Source organism: Procambarus clarkii, chromosome 51 (assembly GCF_040958095.1).
Source record: "Procambarus clarkii isolate CNS0578487 chromosome 51, FALCON_Pclarkii_2.0, whole genome shotgun sequence".
Taxonomy (NCBI): domain Eukaryota; kingdom Metazoa; phylum Arthropoda; class Malacostraca; order Decapoda; family Cambaridae; genus Procambarus; species Procambarus clarkii.
Genome location: NC_091200.1, coordinates 5,868,113 through 5,893,365, shown reverse-complemented (window position 1 = coordinate 5,893,365; position 25,253 = coordinate 5,868,113). Strand labels below are relative to the sequence as shown.

General features: G+C 48.3%; 1 protein-coding gene across 8 annotated transcripts in view; it reads right to left on the bottom strand.

The window, feature by feature from the left end:
* Nucleotides 1-25,253, bottom strand: part of Sema1a (semaphorin 1a) — a 1,083,998-nt gene that overhangs the window by 2,190 nt on the left and 1,056,555 nt on the right. For 4 of the 8 annotated variants that reach the window (XM_069303901.1, XM_069303904.1, XM_069303903.1 and 1 more), the window contains exons 15-16: nucleotides 24,427-24,558; nucleotides 1-1,467 (exon numbers count right to left, since the gene is read on the bottom strand). The exon at nucleotides 1-1,467 is cut by the window's left edge and continues 2,190 nt beyond it. In XM_069303901.1, the coding sequence (XP_069160002.1) occupies nucleotides 24,429-24,558 (130 nt within the window). In that variant the 3' untranslated portion in view covers nucleotides 1-1,467; nucleotides 24,427-24,428. The remainder of the gene's footprint in view (nucleotides 1,468-24,426; nucleotides 24,559-25,253) is intronic. The other 4 variants (XM_069303896.1, XM_069303899.1, XM_069303897.1 and 1 more) reach the window with 1 other exon arrangement.

Sequence of the window (25,253 nt, the reverse complement as noted above, 5' to 3'; positions counted from 1 at the left end):
AGAGGAGTTAGTGACCCCTCATAATGCCTTACATACAGTTGTGATGTCGAGTGTCCAAGCTATATCACTTATCACAGGACCTATACAAGTTACAAGAGATGCACAAATCGAACCTGCCAGATTAGGCAACATCACACTATGGTCTTATAATCTGGTACCAAACTCCAGTCAGGCTATGATTTTTTTTTTTAAAGATTGTTTATCAGATAATGTCTTCTCTGATGTTTGTATTACTCATTCCTAGCTAGGTTGAGTATCACACTGGTCTTTACTGTAAACACTGCTAACTATGCTATATAATGCTTTGGTGTTCACACAACTTGCAACTTCATTAAAAAATGCTTATTCACATCTGTATCAAACACCATTAGCTATATCTGTATTCATGTTCACATAACATTTTATATTCATCTTGCAAAAGTCAATTATGTTTTTTTGTATTTGACACCTCTAATCATATCTTATAATTCTATAAGTTTACATTAATTCATTTTAAATGAGATGAATGTAAAACTACACCTTTATGCAATCAGACGGTAATAAAATGGCTGACTGTTTCAGCCTATTTATTTTCTTCACTTGACTGAGAATGTATTGTATTGTATTTTACAAATAATGTCAGTGCTTTGTTTTGAAATCTCCATAGTATTATTGTAATATTTTTTCTACTTTAAACTAAATCACTTCTTACACCCTACGTCTTCTCATGCTTGCTAACGTCCCATTGAGTATTGCCAGCAGTGTCTCATGACTCAATGATTTGATTTACACGACACTAGCTACAGAATACTTTGATTACGGGAGATTTACCGAAGGAGTAGAAGTGTCTCTTGGCACTAGGGTGGTATGTACATAATACTGGCGGTGAGTGGGGGACTAGAACGAGACTCTGTATGGGACTCTTAGAGCTCATATTAATTCCGTCTATCCCACGCTTGGCCAGCCCACCTATGCACTTCAAGTGAATGCAAAGCTATGGTGAGGCTATGACTCAAATTCTCAGCACTGTATACAGGGAAACTTGAGTACTGTACTTAAAAGGGGGGCTGGGGAATTGCAGGGAAGGAGGGGGGGCAGGCACCTCACAGGTACACCTTCTTGACAGAGCGGGTGGTTGAGTATCCATCAACCAGCCTGTGGTCATAGTCTCGTGGCCGATGATCACGGCCCCTTGTTCCGTACTTCTCTGATGAGCGCAGAGTTCCATGGGTAGAGTACGACTCTGGTGTGTAATGCAATGGAATATCATGGGGTCCTGCCGACACTCCAGTGGTAGGAAGCCCTAGAGATGGTCCCATGGGGGCTCCTACAGTCCCCATATTTCCTCCAGGAGTGTTGGATCCAGGTGTTTTTAAAGTAGCCTTCGGAGACATGTTCAACACAAGATTTACAGGTTTATTGAGAGCCTGGGGAACCAAAACAGGTTCTGCATATGTTACCTCTTCTTGAAGTTCACCTGTCAGCCGGCTGTGAGAAAATAAAATATTTTCAAGAAATTTTAATGAAAATGTTATGTTAACAGCATATCCATATATGAAATAGATACTAAATGAAAAGCAACTATGGTGAAAAATAACACAAACTATCTAATCATTCAACTGACAGCAGGTTAGCACAGGGTAAATATTTCTTCCTAGCAGTACATACTGGAAACATGCATGGTCCAAGAATTTAAATATTTTGAATTGGAAAATTTAATACGGTAATGGAAATACTTGCTATATCATATATGGTAATGTTTTGAGGCAATGTATCCTGTAATTGTATATACACTGTATCTCATCACCAGGATATATACAGGGTGAGCCAAAAATTCCCCGATCAAGTAGGCCACAAACAATAAAGTTGCGTCATTTATAACATATCGTACAAATACTGAAAATGGCTCGTGTGATTTCCGCTGTATATAGTGACCTTACACACACACACACACACACACACACACACACACACACACACACACACACACACACACACACACACACACACACACACACACACACACACCCCTAGGTGTGGTGAAAAGGTGACAAAAAAAGGTGACACCCCTAGGGTCAACACTTGCAGCAGAGGAGCTCCAGCATATTTCAACAATCCTAAGTATTGTAGTACAGGTTGATGGTAGTGAGTGGTGTCCCACAGAACATAAAGGTATAGTGCTCTTGAAAAATAGGTGAGATAACAGGAAAGTGCTAAGGGAAGTGAAGAATCGGATGAGAAAAAGTTGCCCTAGTGTTTACAGTGCAGAGAAGAACATTCAAGATGGCCACTGGCAAGGGGAAAAACAAAACAGAGCTTGATTTTGAGGGATTCAATGAAGAAAGCATTGATATTAGTAGTCTACATAACAAGTTGGTAAATTTAGATACTATAGTGAACTCTCATGTAGAAATAATTAGTAAATTGAAAGAAAGTAATGACCATTTGAATAGCAAAGTTTTATGTCTTGAGGGTTTAGTGAAAGACTTGCGCAAGGATAAGAATCAATTGGAAACAAATTGCAAAGCCATGGAAGAAGAAAATAAACTCTTAAAAATAGCTTTGGAAGAAGTTAAAGTAAATTTAAACATAAATGACTACAATAGGTTAGGCAAGGAAATTCAACAGGAGAAACAGCTTTTGTCAGCACAGATGGAGGAAGTTACACAGGGAATAGAACAGTGCAAGAAAGATATGCAACTCACTTATGCACAAGTGGCCAAGGAGAAGGAAAAAATAGAAGAAGCAGTAAAGGAAGTCAAACACTGCAGCAACCAAGATAAAACAAACATTAGGCTAGAAGTGAGGAAAGAATTGGCATCTAACCCGAAGTTGGTGCAAAACACAGTTGATCGGAGTAAGTCCCTGATCATTTTTGGCTGCAAAGAAAAGGCGATAACATCTAGGTCAGAAAGAGCTGTAGAAGAAGCTAAAGTAGTAGATAAAATTGTTGGCCTCGTGGAAGGTCTTACAAACAGAGAGAATGTGTGCGACTACAGGAGAATAGGCAGGTACGTAAAAGGGAAAGATCGACCTTTGAGGATCACCCTAAACGGTGCCAAACAGATGGAAGAAGTACTAAGGAATGCTAGAAAATTGCAAAGGGATGAGGATGGGAAAGGGTGGTCGTTAAGACGAGATCTTTCAAAAGAAGATAGAGAGAAGCTGAAACTGAACCTCGCCGAGGCAAAACATTTAAATGAGAGCAGGAATGAAGAAGAAATAAATTCTTTTTTCTACAAAGTGATAGGGGTAGGCAAACCAGTAAAGTGGTACATAAAGGCAAACCAACAAAATCAATAGAGAGAGGGGGAGTGAAGAATAAGGAGAGGGGGAACAAGTTCCTGAAGATTGCATACACCAACATAGATGGAGTGAGATCGAAGATACTGGAGTTAAGTGATGTAATACAGCTGCAGACACCAGACATTGTTGCACTCACGGAGACAAAACTTGAAGATGTAATTTTAAATGAGGTCATATTCCCAAGGGGCTACTCAATTTGGAGACGGGACAGAAAAATTAGGAAAGGCGGTGGCGTTGCTGTGCTGGTAAAAGAACACCTAAAGGTGAAGGAAATAATGACTGCCAATCCACAAGAAGTTGACATAATAGCACTAGAGATCTGCTATGAGGATGATAAACTAATGATGATAAATGCATATAGTCCACCGCCAAGCAGCACATGGTCAAAGGAGGAGCTAGATAGTAAACGTGAAGGTCTTATAACAATAATGAGAGAGATTATAGCGAGAGCGGATAACGATAGATCACGACTGTTGATAGTCGGTGACTTCAACTTGAAATCCATAGACTGGGAAGCATATGAAGCTAAAACAGAAGATTTTTGGACCTGTAAATTTGTAGACCTCATCCTGGAAACATTCTTGTATCAACATGTTAAACAAGCTACGAGGATGAGGGAAGGGGACGTTCCCTCCATGCTAGATTTGATATTTACCAGGAAGGAGGAAGAGATATTTGACATTCAGTACCTTCCTCCCTTGGGTAAAAGTGACCATGTCTTTTTGGGAATAAAGTATGCAATGCGTTATAAGCTGGAAGAAAATAAGGAGGTTGAAGCAGTTGAAAAACCAGACTTCAGGAGAGGACATTATGGTGACCTTAGAAATTTTTTTAGTGAGTATAATTGGACAGACTTGATGCTAGGCAAGGAAGTGAATGAGATGTATGGCAAGTTTTGTGAAATATATGATAAAGGCACAAAAAAATTTATACCAAAACAGAGATGCAGGACCAGAAAACAGGATTGGTTCGACAGAAATTGTGAGAGGGCAAGAGACCAAAAGACACAAAAATGGAATCAGTATAGGAAGAGGCCAAACCCCCAAACATACCAGCGATACAAAGATGCGAGAAACAATTATACAGCAGTAAGGAGAGAGGCAGAAAGAAATTTTGAAAAAGGGATAGCAGATAAATGTAAAACAGAACCGGGCCTATTCTACAAATTCATAAACAACAAATTGCAGGTAAAGGATAATATCCAGAGGTTGGAAATGGGAAACAGATTCACGGAAAATGAAAAGGAAATGTGTGAAACATTAAATGAAAAGTTCCAAAGTGTGTTTGTACAAAATGAAATCTTCAGAGAACCAGACACAATAAGAATTCCAGAGAACAACATAGAGCGGATAGAGGTGTCTAGAGATGAAGTGGAAAATATGCTAAAGGAGCTCGGGAGGAACAAAGCAGCTGGCCCAGATGGCGTTTCACCATGGGTTCTGAGAGAATGTGCATCTGAGCTCAGCATTCCACTTCACCTGATCTTTCAGGCATCCCTGTGTACAGGAATCGTAGCAGACGTGTGGAAACAGGCTAACATAGTTCCAATCTACAAAAGTGGCAGCAGGGAAGACCCCCTCAATTATAGACCTGTATCATTGACAAGTGTAATAGTGAAAGTATTGGAAAAGCTAATCAAAACTAAATGGGTAGAACACCTGGAGAGAAATGATATAATATCAGACAGACAGTATGGTTTTCGATCAGGAAGATCCTGTGTATCGAATTTACTCAGTTTCTATGATCGGGCCACAGAGATATTACAGGAAAGAGATGGCTGGGTTGACTGCATCTATCTGGACCTAAAAAAGGCTTTCGACAGAGTTCCACATAAGAGGTTGTTCTGGAAACTGGAAAATATTGGAGGGGTGACAGGTAAGCTTCTATCATGGATGAAAAATTTTCTGACTGATAGAAAAATGAGGGCAGTAATCAGAGGCAATGTATCAGAATGGAGAAATGTCACAAGTGGAGTACCACAGGGTTCAGTTCTTGCACCAGTGATGTTTATTGTGTACATAAATGATCTACCAGTTGGTATACAGAATTATATGAACATGTTTGCTGATGATGCTAAGATAATAGGAAGGATAAGAAATTTAGATGATTGTCATGCCCTTCAAGAAGACCTGGACAAAATAAGTATATGGAGCACCACTTGGCAAATGGAATTTAATGTTAATAAATGTCATGTTATGGAATGTGGAATAGGAGAACATAGACCCCACACAACCTATATATTATGTGAGAAATCTTTAAAGAATTCTGATAAAGAAAGAGATCTAGGAGTGGTTCTAGATAGAAAACTATCACCTGAGGACCACATTAAGAATATTGTGCAAGGAGCCTATGCAATGCTTTCTAACTTCAGAATTGCATTTAAATACATGGATGGCGATATACTAAAGAAGTTGTTCATGACTTTTGTTAGCTAGATATGCTAGACTGCATATTCTAGCCAAAGCTAGAATATGCAGCTGTTGTGTGGTGCCCATATCTTAAGAAGCACATCAACAAACTGGAAAAGGTGCAAAGACATGCTACTAAGTGGCTCCCAGAACTGAAGGGCAAGAGCTACGAGGAGAGGTTAGAAGCATTAAATATGCCAAAACTAGAAGACAGAAGAAAAAGAGGTGATATGATCACTACGTACAAAATAGTAACAGGAATTGATAAAATCGACAGGGAAGACTTCCTGAGACCTGGAACTTCAAGAACAAGAGGCCATAGATTTAAACTAGCTAAACACAGATGCCGAAGAAATATAAGAAAATTCACCTTCGCAAATAGAGTGGTAGACGGTTGGAACAAGTTAAGTGAGAAGGTGGTGGAGGCCAAGACCGTCAGTAGTTTCAAAGCGTTATATGACAAAGAGTGCTGGGAAGACGGGACACCACGAGCGTAGCTCTCATCCTGTAACTACACTTAGGTAATTACACTTAGGTAATTACACAATTTTCCCAAATTAGTGTCATTCCATTGGTTCATTGAATGCAAGCAAGTTCATGAAAGAACAAGTATTGATGTACATCACATCAGATACAGACAAGTGGAAACTTAATACCCAAAAGCCACAGACATTAGAAAGAATTTTTTCAGTGTCATAGTAGTTAACAAATGGAATGCATTTGGCAGTTATGTGGTGGAGGCTGACTCTATACACAGTTTCAAAGTAGATATGATAGAACCCAATAGGCTCAAGTTCATCCGAGTCAAATACACCAGTTGATTGACAATTGAAAGCCAGGACCAGAGCCAAAGCTCAATTTCCCCCCCCCTCCCTCTCCCGCAAGCACAAGAACAAGTAAAACAAAAATTTTCAGTCGAGGCCCAAATGTTTCACAGTGCAGACCTACAGCACAGTACATTGAGTATGCAGAGGTAGTGCAATGAAAGTTTGTAGGAAAGCTTCCCAACACTAGAATGTTATTTCTTAACACAGTACAGTAGTTAAAGTATGGATGCTGCAAGATTCTAAAGTCTAATACAGAAGAAATTACAGTAATTCCTCAATTTTTCCAAGCGATGAATTCATGGACACTTGTTGCAGAGCAAATCCAACTAATTTTATGTTAATTTATGCTAATAGTATGCTCAGAGTATGCTAATATTACCATATCTAACACCTTTAATCTTTCCTCATAGTTCTTGTGTTTTAGGTTAGAGTTGAATATAGTTATTATGTGAATTTGTGTTACCCTTATACAGTATGCAAAAATTGAGGCCTCACTGTACTAGATTAGTACTGTACTTTAAAAAATGAAGCTAAAAAACAAATTTTAATGTACTATATTAGGCCTCGGATATTAAGTATTAGGCCTAGGAAGGTTAGGGTTAGGTTAGTTTAGTTTGTCTTTGCAAAAACAAGTAAAAAATAGTTTTCCAGTTTGTCCAACTCAATAGTGCCAATTTCTACTTTCTAATTTTGTTGTACGTCAGTATATATACTATAGTCCTCATCATTACTATGAGTACTACCAAAACAGGAGGATGAGATATCTATTTACAACCAGATCCCCCACGTATAGTAGTAGTAGGCATCCATCAGTCTCAGGAGACTCTGGAGTTGTGCTCTGGTTGTCGGTCTGGAGTGGCCTCTCCAGAGCGCACAGCCAGGGGTAGGTTGATGCGGAGGAGAAGCTGTTACCCAAGCAGCAGGTCCCCCCCTCTCCACAGCGCCGAAAGTCTCCAATGGAAAGAAACGCCAATACGATAGGTTCCAGCGCCGTCACAGGAACTGTGAGCTCCAGAGTTGACCTCGAAGTTGGTGAAAGAAGGCACAGGGACTCCAAACCCGGAGACTGCTGTGGCGGGGCCAGAGAAGAACCGCCCCAGCAAGGGCAAGAACTACCCCAGCCTCCTGAAGCAGAGCTTGGGCCACACAAGCCCCAGGAGGTGGACATCCCAGTCCCGTACCTACAGGTTTCAGACAGAGATCGTCACAGCCCCCTTTCATCCGAGGCTGGCCAAGACCAAGCAGAAGGAAGGGTGATAATTATTAAATATAACAATTATTATTATAATAATATAATTAATTAATAATTATCACTGAAATGACCTCAAAGTTGGTGAAAGAAGGCACAGGGACTCCAAACCCAGAGACTGCCGTGGTCAGGGCCTTAGAAGAACCACCCCAGCAAAGGCAAGAATGACCCCAGTCTTCTGAAGCAGAGCTTGGGCCACATGAGCCCCAGGAGGTGAACGTTCCAGTCCCGCACCTACGGGTTCCAGACAGAGATCGTCACAGCCCCCTTTCACCCAAGGCTGGCTTCCTTCAAGACCAAGCAGAAGGGTGATAATTATTAAATACTGTACAACAATTATTATTATAATAATAATTATCACTCTTCCTTCTGCTTGGTCTTGAAGGAAGTCAGCCTTGGATGAAAAGGGGCTGTGACGATCTCTGTCTGGAACCCGTAGGTGCGGGACTGGAACGTTCACCTCCTGGGCTTTACTGTTGCATTTCCTATCTACAGTATCTCTTCCCTGATGAGAAGGTGCTGTATGTTTAAAGTGATGTAAGCAAGTTCTTTCAACAAATGAACCAGGTGTTTGGGATGAGATCTATGGCTTCCTCTTTTTTACTGTACAGATGCTTAGTATTGTCAGTTTGAGGAGTCTCTAGATGCTTGAGGGAGAAGTGCTCATGGTTGTTCCTTTTTACTTGATGCAAAAAGTTGTTGTTGTCCCTGCTGCTCCCACAGTTGATTGGGTGGGCCTTGCCTAGTACTGGGAGTTTGAAGCAAGGCACAGCCCTTTCTTTTAAGGCCCACAGGCAGGTTGGTGAGTAAAGGCCTTGTAGAAAGGCCTACAAGGCCTTTCAGCAGGCTTGAGCCATTAACTATTGGGTCTCAAGTGTTGTTTTGGGGTCTAGCATGGACTTGGTCTAATATCTCACCTTGGTCCGATTCTCCTCGGCTGTGGGTATCCATCTTCGAATCAATACCCATGATGACCAAACTACACATGAAGAAACAACAATATTTAAGTTCATCCTGGACAATTATTACTATTATTATTATTATTATTATTATTATTATTATTATAATAAAGTTGTGTGATGTGCACATTTTGAACTCTCATTCAGGTTCAACCTAGCACCCAGGACATCTCCAATAAAAGTACTTACAGTACTTGTACAATAATTGTACTTACAGTACAATTAATTATTGTGCTCTATGACCACCGTCTGCTGGGGCTCAATTTTCTTGGCCCACCTCAATGACTGACTTATTTTGGTTCCCAGTCTGTATCTTTGAATGCTAGTCCAAATTTCTACATTATCAGTCTTAAGCAAGTTTGACTGTCTGATGAATGAGTTTAAGTCCCAGCTCCAGCCTTTGCAGTGTTTCATATGACTGAAGTTTGCTTGGAACAATAAGGCAGTCTTTATTTTTTTCTAGAGACATGAACCTAGCATGCATCTCATGTACCGTGATCCAAGTTGGTTTCTTGGATCATGCATAGGAATTTCGAGAGCCTTCTGGATGGTTTAATCTTTTCTGCATAGTATATTCCCTGGGCAACATATAGATGAAGTCATCGCCAATTAAAGTATCATGTAGTCCTCTCTTGCCTTTGAGGAGTCTCCTATTGTGATTTCCTTCAGCATTTTGTATTAATTTCCTAGAACTCCAACTCCCTCTCTAAAGCTGACAGCTGGGTGGACAGCGCTTCGGATTCGTAGTCCTGAGGTTCCGGGTTCGATCCCCGATGGAGGCAGAGACAAATGGGCAAAATGTTTCTTTCACCCTGATGCCCCTGTTACCTAGCGGTAAAATAGGTACCTGGGAGTTAGACAGCTGCTGCGGGCTGCTTCCCAGAGGGTGTGTAACAAAAAGAAGCCTGGTCGAGGACCGGGCTGCAGGGACGCTAAGCCCCGAAATCATCTGAAGATAACCTGAAGATAACCTGAAGCTGTTTACTAATGCTTCCAGCAAGAGTTTGATAACATAACTCACAATAACCAACTTTACTTCAGTCTTGTGTAATTTGAGGTCTCTTTCTGAACTACTATATATCCAATATTTCCACAACACGTATACACATTTGTAGTCATGAACAAAACAACCTTTCCCATTCTTATGTTAGCCACAAGAGGAAGCCACAAGGCAGCATTCTAGGACCTATTTCTTATAAACAACAATGAAATGCCAAATGGTTTTAACCTTAAACTTATACTTTTTGCTGATGGCACTATCTTTATTTTTCCTAGCCCCAACCCACACACTCAAAATAATATAGCAACAAGTATCCAAAACAGTTGCTTAATTTAAAAAATAGGATACCATGTGTCTCACTCTGTTCTTCTCACACTATATTACTTACTTATCCATCCCTATCTGACTAATGGTATCTGGGGCTCAATCATTGCAAACTACCTCAAGCATAAAAAAAATTTGCTAATATAACAGTTAAAAATTCTGTCTTCAAGCAATATACAGCCCCTCTCTTCAAATTCTGAAATATGTTAAACATACATTCACTCCATACAAAGCTGTATTCTTCAATATTAAACCTGATTTAATACTTTTCCTATATGGATGTGATGCAACCTATGAACATCACACCGGAAATAAATATCTATTCCCAAAGTCTGGTAAAGTCTTTGCAAATACAACTTGCAAATAAAGGTATGCGATATATGGAGCTTCTTTTCTAATGAAGCAAAAAAATTGCCTAACCAATACTTAATTCAAAAGCAAAGCAAAGAAGCACCTAATTTCCTCACCATAGTACCCAACCTTGCTACTAAATCACCTAATAATTTACTATCACGAAATAAAACTCCATACAAAATTCTCATTATCATCATTTTACCCTATTACTCATGTTACATTCAACAATTAGGTTATTTCAAATTACTCCATTTTCTCATTGCATACCTCAGTCACTAGTTCTATTTCTTTAAGACCAACTGTTCACCTTGAAAATTAAAATTCACTGCTAATATTAGTGGCTTAGTGAGAATATAATAATTATTCATCAAAATCTGTACCAACACAATTCATTGGCCTTCTTGTATATACAGTACAGTATATATGAATAAGAGTAAAGTGCAATAGCACATTAATCAATGAAATAACCCTCTATTTAGGAAATTCATGAAATGTAAACTATACATTTCATGTATTTTTTTTTAAAGTGGGTTATTATTTCATACACGAATAAATAAATAAATAAAAATAGCATCAACTTGCTTGCATTGTATAATTTAAAGCAAAAACAAAAGTTGGATTTTGGTAGACTAAAGGTGCAAAAGAAAAAAGTTATCAAAAAAAGTTAAGCAACAAAATATTACAATAACTGGTAGTTGTTAAAAGCAATCAGAAGTTGTAGGTATAGATTATTAAGTCAATGTTTCCAAAGCCCCTTAAGAAAGAAAACTTTAAATAACTCAACTGATGACTGGGGAAGGGAGGGAGGGAGGGAACAACCTATTACATTTGATATGAAAATATAATAGATTTAAAATATGTTACTGAAATGAAGACAAGAATATATCTTATTCTCATGCCAATTACTCCTGATTTTATATGTAGGAAAAAAAAAACCAGCGTTGCGTGTAATGAAACGTCATTTTCTGGGCGAGACCTGGAAGCTTCCCAGAGCTTACTACGCTGATATGCTAATGTCAGACTTTGGCATCAGTCATGTGTATAGAGTTCTGTGGGCCTACCGGGGACCACAAGCCAGAACCTGGCCCCCCTCAGAGAGGCATGGGGAACAATGGCCTTTAGAAACCCCCTGTATGGTTGGAAGCATTCTATGTTTGCCATCGACTGGATCAGGCACCCAGAAAGATAGGCATCCCAAAACAAACCCCTATTCTGGTGAAAATTTTGCTACCAAAAGCCGAACAAGTGGATAGAACTCCCCTAAAAGAAACGAGCAAATGAACATGACGTCACACGTCGCCGTGCCACTGTCTGCGCAGCTCCTCCCTCCCCGGGAGGGGGGAAGGAGGTGCCCCAGACCCCCGTGCTGGCTATCCACCCTTCAGTTTTGAAGCTGGGTGTCAAAACATGCGAAAAAAATGCCGACAGGTAGAGAGGGATGCCGGGGAGCCTCCGGGTCTCACCCAGAAAATGGCGTTTCATTACATTTACCGCTGGTTTTCTGGGGGGAGCCCCTTCGGCTCCCCGGAGCTAACTACTCACAGAGGAAAAAGTATAAGGACTTACCCAGAAGGCAGTTGCTGCTCACTCCTCAACTCAAAGTCGAGACAACTGACTGCAACCACTGACCCAACATGACACAGACCCGACTAGGCCCAGGAATGTTCAAGCGTTATCGAGCAGCCAGGTGATCTCGATTGTCGAATTTTGATTTTGGCGGTCGAACCCTGTTCGATTGCCAAAATCCCCAAGCCCAATTGTCAGCCCAGGAAATACCTATACTGCCAAACACGGCAGCAAGAGCACCGAACTTGCGGACGTCATGAGCCCGGGAATAGACTGCAGGCTGGCTAGCCTTAATCCTTTGGATGACCTGGGAGACCCGCACCCGCGAACAGGGAAGAAGGGAAACCGGATGAACCCAAAGCGCGTCCCTGGACACAGAAGCCATGGTGTGCAAATAACAGCGAAGGGCCACAACCGGACACAAAACATGATGCACCCTCAGCCTGACCAACCAAGCATCAACAACCCAAGGACCCCTCCGGAAAGCAGCAGTCTCTTTCTTTGCCAGAAAAGAAAGAGACGGCTGTAGACGAACAAACAGATCGCCACGACCGAAGAAGCAGAAACCCTTGCACCGGAGGAGAGCATGAAGCCACCGACCTGACCTCCAGAGGCCAATGCCAACAGAAAAAGAGCCTCGAGAAGCAATCCTGAACCAAAGGGGCCACAACAAACCGTGAAGAAAGAAAGAAAAAGAGAGCACCCTGTCCAATGACCAGGACAGCTCAGGCGGCTCATGAGCAGGCAGGAGGTGAAACAACGCATGAGACAGCTTGCAAAACGGCGCAGACATAACGTCAATACCAAAAGCAAGCTGAAGCGGCTCTGCCAGCGCCGCACGATACGAGGCGACAGTGTTAAGCATAAGATGACGGTCCTGGAACAACCAAGAGAGAAAGGACAACACAACCCTAACAGTGAAACAAAACGACAAAGACGGAAAAAAGAAACTGAAGGACCGCCAGGAGTCTTCATACTGCCGCCTAGAAGAAGCCTGCAGGTGGGACACTAACAAGGAAGCCACCTGATCACCATAGAGATGATGATAATCCAGAGTCAAAAATACCTTACGCGAAGACTCGAGAAGATCGAACCAGCCACATGACACACCGGTCCGATCTGCTGAAACAAGCGGAGCCGCAGAAAAACCTCCGGATTCAGGCACTGAACACCCAGTGCCTGAAACCACGGCTGGGCCGGTCACCACGGGGCCAAGAGGACTACTCTCCCCTGGTAAGTCTCCAAGCGAATCAGGACCTGGAGCAACAGCTGAACCGGGAAAAGAGGTACAGGAACCCCCATCTCGACCAGTCCTTCCAAAAGGCATCGACCCTGACAACCTCACAGTCGGGGAATGGTGCCACATATACGGGAAGGCGCCTTGACCACGCCGATGTGAAGAGGTCCACCTCGGGGCGCCCGAATGTCCAGCAAAGAACTCGGCAGATGAGTCACCCGAAACGACCAGCATCAAAGAACCAAGGACTGCATCGACCCCCCCCCCCCCCCCGGTTCAGGTAATGAACCACTAGGAGCAGTCCGAATGGAGCCGGATCGTTGATCCGAGGGCAAACCGAACCCTCCGCAGCACAAACCACACCGCCGCGAACTCCTGCACCGTGCTGTGGGCCCGACGGAAGGACAGACCCCACTGTCCCTGGCTAGCCTGGTGAGCACTGGTCACAAAGCCCCAGCCGAGAGACAACGCGTCCATGAACACATCGAGCGAGGGTTCGGGCAGGTGCAAAGGCACCGAACCCTGAAAAATCCAAAGAGGAAGCTGGCAACGCAGCAGTCGACGCAAGACCCCCGGGTCCGAACCCAGCGATTGCGAGAGAGGCGGAAGGGAAATCCTCGAAGGAACCAGAACAGCCAACGAAGCCAAACCCAACCCAGCGGGTAGACCATCATGGCGAAGTTCAGGCTCCTGCACAGACCCTCGTGCAACCACCAGGTGACCAGGGAGCCCCCTAGAAACAGGCTCACATGGGACAGCAGTCGAAGGAGAGGTCCTAACCTGGAAGGGAACCAAATGGGACTTCCTCCAATTCACCAAGAACCCGAACCCAGTGAGCTGGGAAAGAACCAAATCCCTGGTTAGCCGACAAGAGGACCGGCTGGGAACCCAAACCAGCCAGTCGTTGAGGTAGGCCAACACCCGAACGCCTAAGAGATGCAGACTGGCCACAACGACCCGGGTAAGGTGCGTGAACACGCGAGGTGCCAGGTTCAACCCAAATGGGAGACAATGAAAGCGGTAACCCTGATACCCCTACAACAAAACCAAGCAAAGGCCCTGAACTCCGGGTGAATTGGAACGTGCCAATAAGCATCCCGAAGGGGGTCCAGGGACATCATCCAAGAGCCCGGCGCCAACAGGAGCCAAACCTGGGACAGCGTAGTCATCCAAAAGGAGGGGGCAATGAACCCAGGAGTTCAGATGCGACATGAATGAACAGCAGAATGAACCTCAGGTCAGCACAGTCCCGTTTCATTACTGGGAACAGACGGGAAACTCATCTGAGGGGACATCGTAGTTTCAACCACGCCCAAGCACACCCACTCCAACATGACCTGACAGAGCGCAGGGAAAGAGGCCTGCCCCGCCAGCCCCGAACCTCCCGAAGCAGGAGAGGCCACCCAACGCCACCGCAGGCCAAAAGAAACGACTCGAAAAGCCCACAAATCATGGGACCTGGCATGAGCGAACGGTGCCAGCCTCCCCCCCATCACCCTGTCAATGGGGCAAACCGCAAAAGGGCCGGCACCCCTTACGAAACCTAGAACCTCGTACAGAGTGAATACTGCGCCGACCAGTCGAAGGTGGGACCAAAGGCGGGGCCGGACCTAAACTTGGCACCAGTGGCCTACGACGACGAGCGGAACCCCGAGCCCTGGCACTACCCCCCAGGAAGGCCCCCCCCTGGGAACCCCAGAGAACCAATAAGTCAGACATAGGACGACAAGTAGCCGAAGCTGCCTGTATATACTGCGCCACAGCCAAATCCTCAAATAGCAGAGGACAAAAAGGCGAAGACATCCTAAGAGCCAGGGCCCAGGCAGATTCCAGAGAGGAGGCAAGCACCGCCTGCCTACACGCGAGCCGGGAAGCATAAAACAGGGAAACCGCCTCCTGCAAGATCGGCGCAAAAAGCTTCAACAAGGCAGCCGACGAGCGAGCCACCAAGTCCAAGCACCGGACATGGAGCTGCAGAACGCCAATGTCCTCGGAAAGGGCCGGGACAAACAAACACTCATTGAGGTGCTCAATATCGCCCCTCCCCCCCCCCCCCCCCAGGAAAACCTGAACAACTGTTGAAGCCTCGTACCACTCAAACAAGTGGGTACGACAGAAGGAATGCCAAGCCTTCAAAGCAAATACAGGACAGTCCGCCAGCAAGGACGATTCCAGAACCTCGTAACTGACCCAGAAAGGGAACGACGACCCAAACCTGAATGAAGAAGGATCCATAAGCGAGGCATAATCCGGGTTGCGCAGGAGGTAAGCCGCAAGGCCCACCCGCACTGCAGATGGTAGGATGCGGTAAGCCGAAAACCTCCGGAAGGAGTAACCGACGCACCTGGGGGGACACGGAACTGAACCCGGGGAGGGGCAGACACCAAATCCAACTCGTACGTAGAAGGGGGATAAGAGAACCCCACTCCTTGTAACAGTAAGCCCCACTCAGAGGGCAGAAAAACTGAGGCGGGGTCCAGCAGGGCCTAAGGCCCCTAAGTCAGGCCTTCCCCAGCCCCAAGATCCTCCTCCACAGGACCCGGAACCGAGTCATCCCCCAACGCACCGGCCTCAAAAGAAAAAGCTGGTGCAGCCTCATAAGCCAGACGGAAGGGAGCCCACTGGTTATACTCGGAGGCTGCGGCAGGGGGATCGGACTCGAATGCCTCTGTCACCACACTGGAAGGGGCATCCCCCGAAACTGCCCGAGTCTCAAGACCATCTAAACCCTGCCTCGATTCCGAAACCCTCAGACGCCTTGGGGCTGGAAGCAGAGGGGGGGGGGGGGGGGGGGGCCAGGACACACCACAGGTGGGGAAGGAGGAGGAGGGTGCGGACTGAACCAAGGTCGAAGCGACCCCCACCCCCATGTCCGGGTCACTATAAACAAAACGGGGCAGCCTCAGGGCATCTGGGTGAGCAGCCAACCGAGCGCGTTGCAACAACCTAAAGCGTACATGCAATGCCTGTGCCACCTGTACCCATAAAAGACCATCAGTAGACTGGGTAAACTGAGTCATAAGCAAGCAAGAGAACTCACAGGACTCCGGGTTGAAAGTGTCACCAACCCAACAGGCAGCGTGACAAAGGCAAAATCAGTGAGAGTCACCTTGAGACAAGGGGACAGAGCAACCCTCAAACTCGCACGAAGGAGTGGGAACTCAGGGGGTCACATTCATCGGACCCACATGCCCCCGAAGGGTTTCCCAGGGTCCTGAGACGGTACTCACGCTCAGGAAATCCCAGGCAGGGTACTGCTAACCGGCGCCCAAAACTACCAATCAACTGTCTAAAGCTGAACCCCAGGGATGTGTACACTCATGGGGACCTAGCAGGGGGCACTACCAGAAGAACCATATCAGGTCATACACCAAGGGGCAAGCAAGGCAGACCCCCCTACAAGGCAAAAACAAAAAAACAAAAAAACCTCGCAAGAAGATAACGTACCCCAAGGAACAGAGCCGGCCTCTTTGAATGGTGAAAACAAGCTGCACAGCACCTTGCGCCCCGTACCAGTGCAAACTCCCTCTTACCCTAAGGTAAACAAGGGAGACAAAGCACCCAAGCATCCAAAGGGCAGCCAAAAAGCCAAGCAGTTAAACAGCCAAATAGAGGCAGGACCCAAGGAACTTGTGGAAGGTAACTCCAAGCCTCAAGGGCAGTACTTACAGGGCACCTAGATACAATAACCCTAAGCGCATGCAGCCCGAGTAATGTGGAATAACTCCTGGCTCTTGCACCCCTGGAACACAGCCACCACACCCGAAGCACAGTGCTGAAAAACCACTGGAGCCAGAGCACACGACCTCTGCCTCTAGCATCAGCCTTAGAACTGAAGGGTGGATAGCCGGCGCGGGGGTCTGGGGCTCCCCCTTGCCCCTCCCGGGAAGGTGGGAGCTGCGCAGACAGCGGCGCAGCGACGTGTGACGTCATACTCATTTTCGTTTCTTTTAGGGGCGTTCTATCCACTTGTTTGCCTGTTGCTAGCAAAATTTTAACCAGAATAGGGGTTTGTTTTGGGACGCTTACCAAAAAAGTGCCCGACCCGGTCAATGGCAGACATAGAATGCTTCCAACCACACGGGGGCTTCTATAGGCCATTGCTTCCCTTGCCTCTCTGAGGGGGCCAGGTTCTGGCTTGTGGTCTCCGGTAGGCCCACAGAACTCCATACACATGACTGATGCCAAAGTCTGACATTAGTATATCAGCCTAGTAAGCTCCGGGGAGCCAAAGAGGCTCCCCCCCCAGAAAGCCACAATATTCCACTCATTAAACCTTCGAACTTGCTTCCTTTCAATTTGTTATGGTAATGACTAGCCCAAGAAAAAGGTAAATCTACATATTCTTGCCAGAAATACACCTTAAAACTTTGGCAATTAAAGTCAGTTACATCTCACTTTCTGGGGGGAGCCCCGTCGGCTCCCCGGAGCTATCCCAGGCTGATATGCTAATGTCAGACTTTGGCATCAGTCATGTGTATGGAGTTCTTAGGCCTACCGGGGACCACGGCCAGAACCGGGCCCCCTCAGAGAGGCAAGGGGAGCAATGGCCTATAGAAGCCCCCGTGTAGTTGGAAGCATTCTATGTCTGCCATCGACCGGAACAGGCACCCAGAAAGGTAAGCGCCCCAAAACAAACCCCTATTCTGGTTAAAATTGCTACCTAATACCGAACTAGTGGATAGAACTCCCCAACCGAAAACAAGCAAATTAGTGTGACGTCACACACTGCCGCGCCGCTGTCTGCGCAGCTCCCCCCTCCCCGGGAGGGGGAAGGGGGAGCCCCAGACCCCCCGCGCCGGCTACCCACACCTTAGTTCTTGAGGCTGATGCTATTGGCGGTGGTCGTGTGCTCTGGCTCCGGTGTCGCTACTGCACTGTGCTTTGAGTGTGGTGTTAGTTTTGTGGGTGCGAGAGCCAGGAGTTATCTTCAGTACTCGGGCTGCATGCGCCTAGGGCTGCCTTCCCTAGGTGCCCTGTAAGTACTGCCCTTGGGGCTTGGGGCCACCTTCCACAGGCTCCTCGGGGTCTGCCTCTGCTGGTCCGTTTTACCTTTCGGTTTTTCGGCCGCCTGTTGGGCTCTTGGGTGTTCTGTTCTCCCTTGTTACCGGCAGGTAAGAGGCAGTTTGCACTGGTAGGGGCGCAGGGTGCTGCTCAGCTTGTAATTCCCGACATCGCGGCCGGCTCTGTTCCTTGGGGTTCGCTGTCCTCTTGCGGGGTTTTGTTTTTCTTTTTGTTTTTTGCCTGGTGGGGGGTTCTGTCATTTTATTCAGTTTGTTTTTGCCCTTCCACTGTTCTCCTCGGTGGCGCCCCCTGCTAGGTCCCCGTGAGTGTACACGTCCCTGGGGTTCAGCTTTAGAAGTTTGCTTGGTAGTTTTGGGCGCCGGTTTGCAGCACCCTGCCTGGGACTACCTGAGCGCGAGTCCTCTTAAAGTAAACGCTCAGGACCCTGGGAATCCCCTAGGGGGCGCGTGGGTCCGATGGATGTGACCCCGGAGTCCCCACTCGCTGTGTGCGAGTTTGAGGGTTGCTCGGTCCCCTTGTCTCAGGGTGACCCTCATTGTTTTTGCCTCTGCCACGCTGCCTGTTGGGTCGGTGATACTTTCGACCCTGAGTCCTGTGAGTGTTGCTGCTTGCTTGTGACTCAATTTACCCAATCCTCTGATGATTCTATTCGGGTACAGGCGGCACGTGCGTTGCAGTCTAGGTTTCGTCTGTTGCAACGCGCTCGGTTGGTTGCTTCCCCGGATGCCCCGGGGCTGCCCCGCTTTGCTTTTCGAGACCCGGACTTGGGGGTGGGGGTCGCTTCGATCCTGGTTCAGTCCGCACCTCCTCGTCCTTCCCCTTCTGTTCGTTCTGGTCCCCCGCCCCTGCTTCCGGCCCCGAAGCGTCTGAGGGTTTCGGGGTCGGAGCAGGGGTTACTTGATCTCGAGACTCGGGCAGCTTCGGGGGTTGCCCCTTCCGGGGGGGCGGCAGAGGCATTCGAGTCTTGTCTCCCGGCCGAAGCTTCAGGGTCTGACCAGTGGGCCCCCCTTCCTCCAGCTTTTCCGGCTGCTCCGTCCTTGTCTTGTGGGGTCGGGGCTTGGGGAGAGGACTCGGCCTCGGGTCCTGTGGTGACGGACCTCGAGGCTGGGGAGGGGCTGACTTGGGGGCCTTGGGCCCCGCTGGACCCCGCCTGGGTTTTTCTTCCCACTGAGCGGGGCTTATTGTTACAAGGAGTGGGGTTTTCTTTCCCCCCCTCTGCGTACGAGTTGGATTTGGTGTCGGCCCCTCCCCGGGTACGGTTCCGTGTTCCCCCGGGTACGTCGGTTCCGTCCTTCAGGAGGTTTTCGGCTTATCGCATCCAACCTGGTGTGGTGCGCGCGGCCTTTGCAGCTTACCTCCTGCGTGACCCGGATTATGCCTCGGAAATGGATCCGTCCACGTTCAGGTTTGGGACTTCGTTCCCTTTCTGGCTCCGTTACGAGGTTCCGGAGTCATCCTGGCTAGCAGACTGCCCCTTGTTTGGTCTGGATTCCTGGCATTCCTTCTGTCGTTCCCGCACGCTGGAGTGGCGGGAAGCTTCCACGGTGCTTCAGGTTTTCCTGGGGGGTGAACTTGAGTACCTAAATGAGTGCTTGTTTGCCCCTGCCCTTCCCCGCGATGTGGGCGTTATTCAGCTCCATGTGCAGGTTCCCTCCCTTTCGGCGGCGCTCGTGGCGGAGGACTTGCGCGCTCGGGGCCTTTTGTGTTCGGCCTTGCGGTTCTTTTCCCTCCTGGAGCTGTCTTCGGATTGGCTCGTGGAGGATGTGGGGACGCTTGGGTCCGTCCCGGGGTCCGGCACCTTGTCCTCGGCTGCGCGTTCGTCGGCTGCCTTGTTGAAGCTGTTCACGCCGATTTTGCGGGATGCGGTTTCCCTGTTCTATGCTTCCCGTCTCGCGTGTCGGCAGGCGGTGCTGGGTTCCTCCGTGGAATCTGCTTGGGCTCTGGCTCTTAGGCGTTCTTCACCTTTTTGTCCTCTCCTGTTTGGGGAGTCGGCCGTGGCGCAGTTTATTCAGGCTGCGTCGGCGGCTTGTCGTCCGATGTCGGACTTGTTGGTTTTCCGGGGGTCCCGGGGTGGGTCTTCCCGGAAAGGTCGTGCCAGGGCTCGGGGTTCCTCTCGTCGTGGTAGGCCTCTGGTGTCAGGTTTGGGGTTGGCTCCTCCTGCGGACCCTCCCTCGTCTGGTCGGCGCGGTGTTCGCGCTGTGCGGGGTTCTGGGTCTCGTAAGGGTCGCCGGCCCTTTCGCGGTTTGCCCCTTTGACGGGGCGATGGGGGGGCGGCTTGCGCTGTTCGCCCGCGCCTGGTCCCACGATTCGTGGGCCTTTCGGGTCGTGTCTCGCGGCCTGCGGTGGCGTTGGGTGGCCCCTCCCCCCTTTGGGGGGTCGGGGCTGGCGGGGCAGGCTTCTTCCCCTGCGCTCTGTCGAGTCGTCTTGGAGTGGGTACGCTTGGGCGTCGTCGAAACGACGTCGTCCCTCAGATGGGTTTCCCGTCTGTTTCCGGTTCCGAAACGGGACTGCGCGGACCTGCGGTTCATTCTGGACTTGTCCCGTCTGAACCCCTGGGTTCATTGCCCCTCCTTTCGGATGACTACGCTGTCTCAGGTTCGGCTCCTCTTGGAGCCGGGTGCTTGGATGGTGTCCCTGGACCTCCGGGACGCTTATTGGCATGTCCCGATTCATCCGCGGTTCAGGGACTGGCTCGGTTTTGTAGTGGGGCGTCTGAGTTACCGCTTTCGTTGTCTCCCGTTCGGGTTGAACCTGGCACCTCGCGTGTTCACACGCCTTACACGGGTTGTGGTGGCTCGTTTGCGTCTCCTAGGTGTTCGGGTGTTGGCCTACCTCGACGACTGGCTGGTTTGGGCTCCCAGCCAGTCAGCTTGCTTGCTAGCCAGGGATTTGGTTCTTTCCCAGCTCGCCGGGTTCGGGTTCTTGGTGAACTGGAGGAAGTCCCATCTGGTTCCCTCTCAGGTTCGGACTTGGCTGGGTCTCGTGTGGGACTCTCGGACCGCCTCCTTGTCTCTCCCTCCGGAGTCTCTCCTGCGGCTGCGGTCCCGCCTTCGTCTGTTTCTGGAGGGCCCTCGGGTCACCCGGCGGTTGCTCGAGGGGCTGTGCGGGAGCCTGAACTTCGCGATGGTGGTCTACCCGCCGGGTCGGGTTTGGCTTCGACGGCTGTTCTGGTTCCTTCGGGGTTCCCCCTTCCGCCTCTCTCGCGATCGCAGAGTTCGACCCCCGGGGGACTTGCGTCGGTTGCTGCGTCACCGGCTTCCTCTTCGGGTTTTTCGGGGTTCAGTGCCTTGGCGCCTACCCGAGCCCTCGCTCGATGTGTACACGGATGCGTCGTCTCTCGGCTGGGGTTTTGTGACCAGTGCTCACCAGGCCGGCCAGGGGCGTTGGGATCCGTCCTTCCGTCGAGCTCACAGTACGGTGCGGGAGTTCGCGGCAGTGTGGTTTGCTCTGGGGAGGATTCGGGTGGCCCGCGGATCGACGATTCGGCTCCATTCGGACTGCTCTCCGGTGGTTCATTGCCTGAACCGCGGGGGTTCGATGCGGTCCTTGTCTCTTTGGGGTTGGTCGCTTCGGGTGACTCGTCTGCTGAGTTCTCGGGGTTTGGCTCTCCTGGCGGTTCACGTACGGGGCGTGTCCAACGTCTTGGCCGACGCCCTGTCTCGCTTCGTTCCCCTCTCCACGGAGTGGACGGTCGACGACGAGTCCTTCCGTTGGCTTTGCCAGACGTTCGGGCGCCCCGAGGTGGACCTCTTCGCGTCGGCGTGGTCGCGGCGTCTTCCCGTTTATGCGGCGCCCTTCCCCGATTGCGAGGCCGTCGGGGTCGATGCCTTTCGGCTCGACTGGTCGAGGTGGGGGTTCCTGTACCTCTTTCCCCCAGTTCGGCTGTTGCTCCAGGTCCTGACTCGCTTAGAGACTTACCAGGGGAGGGTTGTCCTTCTGGCCCCTTGGTGGCCGGCCCAGCCTTGGTTTCAGGCGCTGGTTGCTCGGTGTCCGAACCCGAGGGTTTTCCCGCGGCTCCGCCTCTTTCAGCAGATCGGGCCGGTACGTCACGTAGCTGGTTCGATCTTCTCCTCGAGTCTTCGCGTATGGTTTTTTTGACTCGAGTCTATCATCATCTCTATGGTGATCAGGTGGCCTCCTTGTTGGTGTCCCACCTGAGGGCTTCTTCTCGGCGGCAGTATGAGGTTTCCTGGCGGTCCTTCCGTTTCTTTTTGCGTCTTCGTCGTGTTAGTTCCTTGTCTGTTCGGGTGGTCTTGTCCTTCCTCTCGTGGTTGTTTCAGGACCGTCATCTTATGCCTAACACTGTCGCTTCGTATCGTGCGGCGCTGGCGGAGCCGCTTCAGCTTGCTTTCGGTATCGATGTTACGTCTGCGCCGTTTCGCAAGCTGTCTCGTGCATTGTTTCACCTCCGGCCTGCTCATGCGTCGCCTGAGCCGTCCTGGTTGATGCTTGGTTGGTCAGGCCGGGGGTGCATCATGTTTTGTGTCCAGTTGCGGCGCTTCGCCGTTATTTGCGCGCCACAGCTTCTGTGTCCGGGGACGCGCTGTGGGTTGATCCGGTTTCCCTTCTTCCCTGTTCGCGGGTTCGGGTCTCTCAGGTCGTCCGCAGGGTTATTAGGTCTAGCCAGCCTGCGGTCTATCCCCGTGCCCATGACGTTCGTAAGTTCGCGGCTCTTGCTGCCGTCTTTGGGAATATGTCTTGGTCTGATATTCGGGCGCGGGGATTTTGGCGGTCGAACAGGGTCCTGGCTGCTCGTTACCTTGTGAATGTCCCTGGCCCTCGTCGGGCCTGTGTTGCTTTGGGTCGGCGGTTGCAGCCAGTTGTCTCGGCTTCGAGTTGAGGGGTGAGCGACGACCGCCTCCCGGGTAAGTCCCTCTTTTTCTGTCTGTGGGTAGTTAGCTCCGGGGAGCCGACGGGGCTCCCCCCAGAAAACCAGCGTTGAATGTAATGAAACGCCATTTTCTGGGTGAGTCCCGGAGGCTCCCCGGCATCTCTCCCTCCCTCCGGTCGGCGGTTTTTCGCGTTTTTGACATCCAGCCTCAAGAACTGAGGTGTGGGTAGCCGGCGCGGGGGGTCTGGGGCTCCCCCTTCCCCCTCCCGGGGAGGGGGGAGCTGCGCAGACAGCGGCGCGGCAGTGTGTGACGTCACACTAATTTGCTTGTTTTCGGTTGGGGAGTTCTATCCACTAGTTCGGTATTAGGTAGCAATTTTAACCAGAATAGGGGTTTGTTTTGGGGCGCTTACCTTTCTGGGTGCCTGTTCCGGTCGATGGCAGACATAGAATGCTTCCAACTACACGGGGGCTTCTATAGGCCATTGCTCCCCTTGCCTCTCTGAGGGGGCCCGGTTCTGGCCGTGGTCCCCGGTAGGCCTAAGAACTCCATACACATGACTGATGCCAAAGTCTGACATTAGCATATCAGCCTGGGATAGCTCCGGGGAGCCTCCGGGACTCACCCAGAAAATGGCGTTTCATTACATTCAACGCTGGTTTTTTATCAGTAAACTAAAAATTAAAGCTGTAAATTAAATCAATACAAATTTTAATTATTATTCATAAGATGTAAACTCTTAAATGCAGTAAATAATATTCCTTTTAAATTAATTTATTATTACTGTAATGCTATATGAAAGGTGTGACACAGAACAGAGATTTTGTAAATTGTAAATTATAAGATAGTATAAAGAAGATATACATAACACAGCTTTACATGATTTCCACTTGTTGAAATGACCAGCAGTTTGAATAATATTGAATTATTAAATACCAACAGGCATACATATATACTTTAGAACAGTTAATGATTAAGTGCCATTTATTGTAAATCTCCTAACACATGATGTGCTTGTGATAAGATGGTAAATCACGCACTCGCAAGGTGCTGCTTTTTCAGTCTCACTGATCAGAGGGCACAGCTTTGTTGTCACAATGCAAAGCCCTAGTTATGCTTCTGTCAGTCCTAGTGCCACTTCCCTTAGAGATGCCTGCTGATAGGCAGAAATTTAATTCTTCAGTATCTCACCTCTACTGTGAAGGTGCACACAGAATATTGCCCTTGCTCATGCCAACGTGGCTCAGAAACAAATTCTTGAGGTTCAAATAAATTTGAGCATGTGAAATGAAAAGGCAGTGAAGTTTCTAGCCTCGGTGGCAATGTAAGAGTGTCTTAGTGATTTTTGAAGCAGTAGTACCTCTAGATCTTGTTGGGAGGTGGATGGAAGTGAGGAGCCGCTTCAGGATGAGAGGCAGTCGAGTACGGGTACTGAGAGGAGCAAGTGCCGAGTAGTGCCATGGCGCCAAACTCTCCAGCCTGACCATGACCGCTTTCCGTTTACAAGTGAAAGTGGAGTCAATTTATGTTACTGGCCACAATTACATTTGGGGAATTCTCTCCACTCTTCAAGATACTGACAGTGAAATACAGAAATATGGAGAAAACAAGTGGAAACCATAAGGGCTTGTGGAAAGATAAATCCAAGAGTCACTATATGCAACTGCATTTGTATCACTAATATTAGCTCTCAAGCACATCTTCAAAGTATTTTTCAAAAACTGTTTTTACAATAGAGATCTAGAATTTGAATACAGTACTTAACATAAAAAAGATAAAATGGAAAGAAATAAAATGTGCAAAAATAAGTTGGGTAATAACCAAAAAATTAACACCAAGATAAAGAAAAATGTTTATTGCAATTAGAAGTAAAAGCAAATGTACTATAATCAAAGCACTTTTTGTAAACATCTTGGCATATATGCTTTCAAGTTTGTTTTTAATGTGGGAAATAATAGTTGAAGAAAAAACAGCATTAAATGTAATGAGATGCCTCTTTCTGGTAGAACCCCAGAGGCTCCCCGAAGCTAGCTTGGAGAGATAGCTTCCCACTACTGTGTCATATCAGCCGTAGAAGTTCTGATTGAGGTTTACTGGGACCAGAACCAGAAGAGGCACCCCCCCCCCCCCCTCAATGCAGAGAGCTGAGTATTGATATGATTACTTACACTGAGAAAGCATCCAGAA